The sequence below is a fragment of the Trachymyrmex septentrionalis genome, unplaced genomic scaffold (genome assembly GCF_001594115.1).
Source record: "Trachymyrmex septentrionalis isolate Tsep2-gDNA-1 unplaced genomic scaffold, Tsep1.0 scaffold9, whole genome shotgun sequence".
Taxonomy (NCBI): Eukaryota; Metazoa; Arthropoda; class Insecta; order Hymenoptera; family Formicidae; genus Trachymyrmex; species Trachymyrmex septentrionalis.
In genome coordinates, this window is record NW_017306091.1 from 706,449 (window position 1) to 717,151 (window position 10,703).

Here is a 10,703-nt window from a genome sequence, read left to right on the forward strand (position 1 = left end):
TGTTTTTTTAGGATTACTTAAATATTTCTATTAAAGAATATTTGTAGTTTAATTATTAATATCTTTTATTAAGAATATAATTATGAATAAAGAATTAACAAAACGGAAGGATGATATTCAGTTTCAGTAGATTTTATTTTTATTTGTATTTTTGTGTCATTGATGAAATGGTAATATTTTATGAAAATAATTGAGAGATGTTATGTAAATAAGCACTTACATAAAATTGTAAGTGTAGTAATGATTTTCCTGTCTTTCTATACAGAAATAGACATAATAACACTCCAATTAGAAAAGAAAATATATATTTATTTCTATAAAATACGAAAGTTGTCTTAGTTTTACAATAATAATGTTTTAATACTACTAATTCAGAATATTAATTAAAGTTATGAATTTATGATATGTGTTTATGAGTTTCATTCCTAATTCGCTTGATTTTTTATTGGTAACTGCAAATACATCATAAATAAATGTAACAATTCAACTTAGAGTGCGAAAGAAATTTTTCCATGCATAAATAAGTAATTCTTAAATAAGTAAGATGTAATATCTAGCCAAAGATCTCCTTAGCTTTTTCTTTGGCTTTGTCGTATGTATTAGTTATTTTATCACCAACTCTTCTCCAAAAGGATGGTTGGGTTGTCATCTGTGTTATCTCTGTTGTTGTTCCTGCCATTTCTGTTGTAGTTACATATTCTTGTGTATTACGCACTGTGGATCGTGGTATTATTGCTTCTCTTGGTTTTTCTCTGATATCCCATGAATCATCACCACCAATGGGTGGTAAGGTAGCACTGGGATTCGGTCTAATTCTGATATAAAAGTCATCACTACGCGATGCATCATATGGCCCTCCGCCATACGCTTGCAAGATTCGTGACTCTGGTTTATCTCCTGTTTGTTCGGTAGTTGGTACTGATCGTTTCTCTTGTTCTAGAATTAACTGAGCCTTTTCGTTGCGTTGCAGTGGAATAACTCTTGCGGTTTGTTCGGAATCTTGATTAAATTGATCGTCAAAGTGGAACGTGTGTTGAAATGATCCTGATTGTTGATTATATTCATCATGTTCCGATGATTGAGAAATGTACGAATTTTGATGCTTATTTTCTAATCTGTCCTTATCTTGTGTTTCTTGTTGGTTAAAATCAATTGGTTTAGATTGTTGTTGTGTATCTTCTGTTTGCTGCGACATCGAGTTAACGTTATGACGGGGATAATAATTATCATGTGAACCTTCGACATTAGTTAAGTCACTTGGATGATAAGTATAATGCCACTGCAAACCTACTGTAGCATCATTTGAATTATGCACCCAATGTAAACGATCCACATTTTCCCTTTGATTGTGAAATACGCTGCTTCCTTGAGTCGAGTATACCGTCGATGTATGATGATTGGATTCAGGATATGTTGCACGACTGCCAGATTCGATAATTCTTCCACGGAAGTTTTCTATATCAGGCTCCGGGTTTACCTCAACTGGTTTAAAAACGTCATCAATAATTGTGTCTGTTGTATCTGTACGTGGCGGAATGGAATCGTGTTTCTGATATCGTGGTCTTGGTTTTGGTTTTGGTGCTGGTTTTACATTAGTTGTTATTTGATCTTGATCGGTTTGTTGAAGAAAATCTCGTTCGAAATTTGTTTTTTGTAACGCTTGTTCTAATTGCGATTGTTGCGAAAGATCGTCTGTATTCCAATCATTTTGTTGTGAATAATGTTTCAAGCGTTGTGTATTATGTTCCGGCCAGCTAGGTCTCTGCTGTTCTCTTTGTTGTCCATATTCCAAATGTCCTGTTGTTTGTTGTGAGAAATCATCGAATCCTCCAGTCTGTTGAGTTAGGTCTTCATTCTGTTGAGTGAAATCTTCCAAATGATAGTTGCTGTCTTTTGGTTGTTGCAGTTGTCCAATTTCTAGGTGTCCTATTTGTTGCATAAAATCATCAAATCCTCCCGTTTGTTGAGTAAAATCTTGATTTTGTTCATTGAATTCCTCCAGACGTTGACTTTTCGGCTTGGCAGGTTTATTTATTGATTGCGTTTGTTGACCGAATTCCAGTTTACCAACAGATTGTTGTGTAAAATCGTCCGATCTCAGTGTCTGTGCAAACTGTTCACTTTGCCGTAACGGGTCTTCTAGGTGTTGATTATCAATTTGCTGTCCGAATTCATGTTTACTTAGTTGAGTTTGTTGGGTTAAACTATCCGATCTTGCTGTTCGCTGTGTAAATTGCTCTAATTGTTGAGTGTCATCAGCTTGCTGTCCAAATATAATTTTACCACTCGTCTGTTGCGTGAAATCATCAGATCCTTGTGTCTGTTGTGTAAACTGTTGATTCTGTTGCATTAAATCTTCCAAATGCTGATTATTGTCAATGGTTTGTTGGCCATATTCAAGTTTACCACTCGTTTGTTGACTAAAACCGTCGAAGTCTTGTTGCATTAAATCTTTTAAGTGTGGATTATCGACAGTCTGCTGGCCAAATTCAAGTTGACCCTCTGTCTGTTGCGTGAATTGTTCACTTTGTTGTGTTAAATCATCCGAATGATGACTATCGACGGTTTGCTGGCCGAGTTCAAGCTTACCACTCGTTTGTTGCGTGAAATGATCAAGTCCTTGTGTCTGTTGTGTAAATTGTTCATTCTGCTGCGTTAAATCTTTTAAATGTGGATTATCGACAGTTTGTTGGCCAAATTCAAGCTGCCCCTCCGTTTGCTGCGTAAATTGTTCACTTTGCTGTGTTAAATGTTGACTATCAACGGTTTGTTGTCCGAATTCAAGTTTGCCACTCTTTTGTTGATGATCATGCCCTTGTATCTCTCGTGTAAATTGTTCATTCTGCTGCGTTAAATTTTCTAAATGCGGATTATCGACAGTTTGCTGACCAAATTCAAGTTGACCTTCCGTCTGTTGCGTGAATTGTTCGCTTTGCTGCTTCAAATTATCCAAATGCTGATTATCAACAGTTTGTTGGCCGAATTCAAGCTGACCCTCCGTCTGCTGCGTGAATTGTTCACTCTGCTGCGTTAAGTCTTTTAAGTGCGGATTATCGACAGTCTGCTGGCCAAATTCAAGTTGACCTTCCGTCTGTTGTGTGAATTGTTCGCTTTGCTGCTTTAAATCATCCAAGTGCTGATTATCAACAGTTTGCTGGCCGAGTTCAAGCTTACCACTCGTTTGTTGCGTGAAATCATCGGATCCTTGTGTCTGCTGTGTAAATTGTTCACTCTGCTGTGTCAAATCTTTCAATTGTTGAGACTCTTGACCGAACTCTTGATTTTGCTGCGTGAAATCCTCGTTTTCGATTGCTTGGTGTTCCTGAGCGTTGCCATGATAAACGTCTCGCTTGTACTTCCTATTGTATCTGGTTTCGTGTTGATATTGCTGATGAGTCTCCTCTGTGCAGTCGGCGCCATGCGCTACGTGGCCCAAGTCCAGCGACCCGGTGACGAGTTGCGCCGAGTTTGCTCTGTACGCAGAATCATGACTGCTACCGCTAGTACGTGCACGAGACTCGTATCCCTGAGCGGTATGATAACGTCCATGATGCTCGTTATATGCGTCTCGATCGTAATGCGCTCTTTCCGCGTGACCAACACCGTGTCTAGAATGATCCGCGATGGTCCGCTCTGGAGCTACGCTTCCCCCATGACTGGAAGAACTCCAGTGCTCTTCGTAGCGTCGCGTTTCGCCATGTCTGCTAGGATAAGTGGCATGACTTGAATGCGGATTATACACGCGCTGGGAATCCTGAGTGAGCAACTGATTCTGAAGCACGTTAGACTGATGTGTGCCCAAGACATCCGTTTGGCGGGTGTCGTCCAAGTGATGTCCACTCGAATGCGCATTGTGATAGCTCGTTTGAAAACTGTCTCTGGGAACTTGCAGGTAACCGAGGGATGAGTGACTCGATTGAGGCACGGGATGTACTCTGGACGTGTGGGTCTCATGACTCTGATAAGCTCTGTGGCTCTCCGTGTCATATGTATTTGCGGCCGCGGTAGGATACGAGTACGGCTGCCTTACATCGGTGAGTGTTTCTCTTTGCTGCTGATCAGTATAATGATGCACACTTCCGGTGGATGGGACGCCCCGATAGCCCAAATGTTGCCTGTAATCGTTCTCGGCAGTCTGCAAATCGTGGGTACCGACTGCTTCCTGAGTCGAACCTACGTGCGTGGTGGAGGCAGTGTGGCCGGTGCTAGAGACTTGAAAAGTCCTAAAATTGTCGAGATCTTTCTGCAAATTCCTTTGCATTTCGTTGTGTAATTGATCCAGTTTCACTGAGCTAACGCTGGTTTGAGGAACGCCCGAACTATAGCTGGATGTATAGTTTTTCTTATAATAGCGGACCTTTTTGGGCCCGGTTACGTATTGACCTTCCTCCTCGAAGACCTGTCCACGACCACCGTCGGTCCTGTAAGAATCTGCTCTGCTCCAATTATTGGGAACTGTTTCGACACGGTGCTGCGTGTCGATCGCGTGAGTGTTAGTGCCGGGAACGTGTTGATTCGCCTGCGAATATCCGTCGTATTCTCCAAAATCTTCCAGCCTCTCGCTCTTACTATCGAGTCTTGTTGACAATGATTCTGTTTGTTGACTGTGCACTCTATTATATCCAGTCTCTTTTCTGACTGTCTGTCCTAGATCATATGCGCTTTGGGAATCGAGATGTTGGTTACTTGGCACGTGTAAGGAATCATATCTGTGTTGTCCGCTCAATTCGCCTAATTCCGCTGCATTCACTCCGTGTACGTTATCTGTGCCGTAGGACGAGGTAAAATTCTTTTTGTAATACCGTACCCTTTTTGATCCTTGTACGTATTGTCCTCGTTCTTCGTGAACCTTGCCATGCCCACTGTCCGTGTTGTACTGATTATGTTCGGTCCAGTTTCCTGGTCTGATGTAATCATGATCATTTAGATGTGTCGTTCCTTGAACTAAATTCGCATGATCTTGATAACTGCCCAACGTTTGCCGAACATTCGTTTGGAGGAAGTTGCAGGTTTCTATGCAGCCACTTGGCGCTGATAATGCTTGAGCAACTAACGCGGATAATATGATTATCCGTCCTATCGCCATTCTTCCCATCCGATCTCTGTGAAATAAAAATACTTAGATATTTAAAAAAAATTATATATATTTTGTATTTTTCACTTTATAAATCCAAAACACAATATACACTTCTAGTTATTTGAACAAGAACAAATTTTTCAAATATCTTTTTTAATTCAATATTTTTTATATATTATATAATTATACAAATGTTTTTGCGAATTAACTTTTAAAAACATAAATAAATAATATAAGTGATATGAAACATTATTGATCTTTTAAATTACGAGTAAATGAATTTTAAACTTATATAAAATAATAGAAAATATACTAGAAAAATAATATATGTTGATTGATCGAAAATTTTAATTTATTTAATTTTCTGATAAATACATGAAAAATATATGGGAATCATGCGGAATGTATTTTATTAAATAGAATAAGATTTTGAGTGATGCAAATAATCTTATTGTTTGTGTTAAAGAAGAGAGATAGAAAGTTTGTACGAAAGATGTTTTAAAACGAGAGTTTTAAAACATTTTTATGATTTTATTTGATATCTTTGTAGAAAATATTTTTTACTTAAAGTATTAACATAAATTTATTTTTTTGTTTTGAGAATATCGGATTTGCTGTTCCAAGAAAGTTATGTGTGATGTAACTTATATAAACAAGTTCATCGAAGTCAGTCTTTGCGATAGATGATAAAGCGAAGATAACATATAAGCTAAATAAATCAATTTTTTGTAATAATATTGGCCGGTCTTTCTTAATTAGAACTCTTATTTTAATGTTGTAAAGATAAAACAATTTTTGTCTATATCCTTTTAAAAATACAAACTCACGATTGTAATCAATTTTTTTTTTAATTTTCTGATAAATTAGTATATGAAAAATATATGTGGATTGAATTATGCGGAATATGTTTTATAAAATAAAATAAAATATTTTAAGAGTGACGCAAGTGATCTTATTGTTTGCATTAAAGGAGGGATAGAAAGTTTAAATACACACAAAACTCGATAAACTTCATATTAATATATATAATATTATAGGCATAAAAATGAATTGAAATCCTTTTGCAAATTATTTATGCTTAAACCTATTTGCAAAGTTTTAACACATGAAGTTGCTGCAGCAATCGACTCATCGCGTGTAAACCTCACAGAGCTGTAGTTTTGTAAAAATTACGGATGATCTAATTGACATATATTTAACTGAATCAAACATTATGTTTTGTAAGCTTTCGGAAGTAGAGTGCTCTTTATTGATTTAAAATATAAATGAATAATAGTATACAGTATTAAGTACCGAGTTTTCATGCATTTAAACTTTTCCATCCCTCTTGAATTAAAAGGTACTTTCATCATAACACAAAAAATAGCAAGAAGAATACAAATCTGTATATTTTTTTTTAATGATTAATTGCCTTCTACTTTATTGAATTTAATACTCGTAGCATATTTCAAATTTCGCATTCACTGACAAGACACAACCTTTATTTATACACTTAAATCACGTTAGAAAAATAATATCATATTTAATTACCTTATAATGGAAAATCGAACACTTATAATTCAATTATATGCAGAGATGTTTTCACTAACACTGTAGGCTTACATATAACAGAAGAAGATTACCGCAAATCCATTTATGTTCTTTCCCCCTTCTTCTTACCGATGATTCTCGGATCGTTCTTTTTCACTTTTACACATATTAGCGGTCTTTCCTTTTTATCCATTACAGTTTAGATTCGTTCTTATCGCACACAATTCTCAGCAATATATAAGATTGAGTTTCCCATCATTGACGTAAGTGTTAGTAACAAATATTCTTATATTAATTTATTTTCGATGTATTCTCGTTATAAATCCTTATTATAGAATTGAAGTTATGAATCTTATTAGTTCTTTAGATCTCTTTTAAGCTGAACAATTTTTTTTCATAACGTATCTTTTATGATAGAAAAACATTCCTTAATGTCAGAATTATAAACAATAGCAAATTATATATTAAATAAAGTGTCTTAAAACCACAAATATAAATATACAATGAAAGCCTGGTCTAAGTTTTTTTTTGGAGTTTAGTACTTGAATTAGAAAAACATTCTTTATACGTAAGAATAAATGATACAAGATTATACATTCTTATAAATTTTATTCATAATGATACATTAAAATTAATGATATAGAAAAATTTAGTGCATAAAATAACTTTTTTTGTAAAAAAATAAGTCTTTATTATTGTTTTTTAAAAGAATATTATTAGAATTGAAAATAATGAATAAAGATAATTATCTCACTTTACTTATAATTGTAAATTGATCACGTTTAAATATAACACTTGAAAAGTATATTATTATAGTTCGTTAATCTTCATTATCTGTCATTAATCTTATATCCTGTTTGATTAAAGTTGTACTACAACATCTCGACAGATGAATGCATGATGCATTGTCTGCTCATATATACGTATGTGTATGGCAAAGGACATAACTCAACGACTTCCAGGTAGCCGCGACAAGTGGTTTTCCATATTTCCATATTTGATTTGATGTGTCATTGGTTAAGTCATTCTGAATTTGTAACGATGACCAGACTCACTTTCATTCAGTGATGCCAGGAGCAATTTCAAGGTCTCCGTTACGTAAAGGTCGCGGTACCTCGAATAACTATTTGTATTCCGTGCTTGCACTTCATCAGAATAAAACGGTGATGGATTCTATAAATAAAGACATCCAGAAAACAGATTACAAAGAATAAAAAAACCGTGGCCCACTTTGTTACAGAAATTACTGACCTTCCTAGAATATGAACTCTGATCTTTTATCATGCTAAGAATGAATGATATTTCCACGATGTGGACCACTTCGTGACCTCAATATATGGGTATCATTGAAACTGTTGGGATTCCCCATCGATGAAAGTACACATCTAAACATATTCGTACATATTCTCATTAAGATTTACGTTAAATCAAAGCTAGTTTATTTTTATGAAATTTTATTCAATGAATGTTATTGTATTTCTTATTCTTTTTCTTCATCTCTCTTATTTGGGGATCGCATAACGATTTATTATATCGAGAATTTGTTCAAAAAAATATTTATAACAAGAATAGTTATTAAGATTTTTATATAAGAATATATATAAATTATTTAAAATTTATTTACTTTATCTTGATAATACATTTTATGCTATTTTTATATATTGAGAGCTTTCCACTTAGAACATTTTGTCTCATAATATTGTCAATAGTCAATATTTTTGAGTAAAGTGAAACATTTATTTGTATTGTTCGCGTTGAGCTAATATATTTCTTTAAATTTCAAATTTCCATAAAATCACACGCATCAGAGTTGTGACGACCTGTGATACTCTGACCCCTTGATAGGCATTGACCTACAGATACGTTAGTAAGGTTTTTAATTTCTGAGAAATATAAAATATATGATGGTATTATTCACAAACAGTGTATAATTACGAATAATTGTAAAAAATGTCTAAGAAATTTCTAGTAAATGGAAACATGCGTATGATGTAATTGATAACAAAATAATAAAATAGCAGCAAATTACAAAGTAACAACAAGATAAAAGTCAAAACAAAGCATATCATGTTAAACATTAAATATCTTTCCAACAAAATTTTTTTGTTTACAATAAAAAACTCTTTTATTATAAATATCTTCAAGTATCTCTGAATTTATTATGTAATTATTATACTACATTTCTTAAAAATTACTTGACATATTTTTGTATATAAAATTGAGGAATATATAATTGTTACATATCAAAGGAAATGTAACTAATTTTAATAATATTGAAATTACAATCGAGAGATATTGTTTAAAAAATTATATGCTTATCGCTCTCTGGAACGGCAACGTTACGCAAAGAGATCAAGGATAAATTTAAATGACAATTTATACGTAAAATTTAACACATAACTAGTGACGTATTATGTGCTCTTGATTCATTATATACATCGTTTTTAAAGTATTTCTTTAAATGTTGGAGATAATTTAATAAAAGCACAGTGTTTCAATAATATCAGGCTTCATGTTTCTGCATTTCGCAATAGAGATTACACATGTGTATTGCACAGTAGAAATTCATGGAAACTATTGACTTGATATCAACAAGTTGACGCATAATAATTTTATATTTCAGAAACTTGATACCACGATACGGTTCTTCAATAGATCAGATTATTATACGGTACATGGAAGCGATGCTCTTTTTGCCGCACAGGAAATATTTAAAACAACGTCCGTTTGTAAAGTGATTGGAGCTGGTAAACATTAATTGAATAATTATAAAGAGAAATTGAATAATTTTTTCAATACTTATATCAAAGGGTAGTGATTATTAGATTTTTTAAAAGAATACATTAAAAAAAAATAGAAGTGATTATATCCAATGAAACAAAAATCATGTTTCTAATTTAAAATATTATAATTTTTATGTACTCAGATCTCTATATTTTCTACTTGTATTCATGCATGTTTTAATATGTTTAGAAAGTAGAATTAATACTTTTTAACACTATTAATATGATAAATGTATTGTATGTGTTTGATTCTTTATAATATTTTTACTTAATTGAAAGAGTGTTATCTGAGTTTTAAAGTGCAATTTATAACATCAGTAACTAATGTTTTTTTTTTACAGAGCCGCATAAAACGGAAGGAGTCATTCTTAATAAAAGTCATTTCGAAACGTTTGTGCGCGACTTACTATTAGTAAAACAATACAGAGTTGAAGTTTATATTAATCAAGGCTCGTCTAAAAATCAGAACTGGATCTTGGAGTACAAAGGTTCGCCCGGTAATCTATCTCATTTCGAAGATATTTTGTTCAGCAATAATGACATTGCTGTGGGTGTATCCGTAATAGCTGTGAAATTGGGTACAGAAGGAAAGTCTAGAGTGAGCATGATAAAATATACATTCTCGCTAAAATGTTGTACAAGAGTTCTGTTATAATTTATAATTTATATATTTTATAGGTTGTCGGTTTAAGTTGTGTAGAAGTCGTTTCAACTTTAATTTCAGTGATTGAATTTCAAGATAATGAATCATTTTCGAATCTAGAATCGCTCATTGTAACTCTCGCTCCCAAAGAATGTTTATTAATTCATGGTGAGGGCAGTTTTGAGTTTCAAACTCTTAAGCAAGTACGTATAACATCAGAATATAAAGTAATACATTTTTTAAATATAGATTATACATATTTTACTAAAATATTTTAGTACATTTAATATTACAATTTTGCATTTATTTTTCCAGCTAATGGAAAGAAGTAATGTGATGGTTACTTTACGAAAGAAAAATGAATTTGCTAGTGACTCGATCGTAGATGATTTAAACAAATTGATAAAATTTAAAAAAGGACAAAAACAAAATGCGCAATCGTTGCCTGAAGTCAACTTAAATTTAGCTATGTCTGCAACATCTGCTCTCATTAAATATTTAGATGTAAATGTTTTCATAGTTTTATTTGCAATAATACGACATAGGATGTCGCATCTTTACTTTATCAAATCTTGATATGTTCGTTAATTTGACAATTTTTTTTTATAATGAAAACAAAATTAACAAATATAGTGTATAAAATTTGATAATTAAAAACTTTGCATATATA

General features: G+C 33.1%; 2 protein-coding genes across 4 annotated transcripts in view; one reads left to right on the plus strand and one right to left on the minus strand.

The window, feature by feature from the left end:
- Positions 1-10,703, plus strand: part of LOC108755889 (DNA mismatch repair protein Msh2) — a 15,492-nt gene that overhangs the window by 1,268 nt on the left and 3,521 nt on the right. For both annotated transcript variants that reach the window (XM_018499290.1, XM_018499291.1), the window contains 4 exons: positions 9,231-9,354; positions 9,732-9,988; positions 10,069-10,236; positions 10,349-10,537. In XM_018499290.1, the coding sequence (XP_018354792.1) occupies positions 9,231-9,354; positions 9,732-9,988; positions 10,069-10,236; positions 10,349-10,537 (738 nt within the window). The remainder of the gene's footprint in view (positions 1-9,230; positions 9,355-9,731; positions 9,989-10,068; positions 10,237-10,348; positions 10,538-10,703) is intronic.
- Positions 353-6,682, minus strand: LOC108755888 (hornerin-like). 2 transcript variants are annotated; one of them, XM_018499289.1, is made up of 3 exons: positions 6,608-6,682; positions 3,624-5,102; positions 353-3,593 (listed from the first exon to the last, which is right to left on the minus strand). In XM_018499289.1, the coding sequence occupies exons 2-3, from the start codon at positions 5,093-5,095 to the stop codon at positions 554-556; spliced, it is 4,512 nt and encodes a 1,503-aa protein (XP_018354791.1). In that variant the 5' UTR covers positions 5,096-5,102; positions 6,608-6,682; the 3' UTR covers positions 353-553. The 2 variants fall into 2 exon arrangements, with proteins under 2 accessions (XP_018354791.1, XP_018354790.1); XM_018499288.1 differs by having other exon boundaries at positions 353-5,102.

Bases quoted from the DNA above. Each gene is read 5' to 3' on its own strand.
- LOC108755888 (XM_018499288.1), bottom strand. From the start codon at position 5,095: ATGGGAAGAATGGCGATAGGACGGATAATCATATTATCCGCGTTAGTT.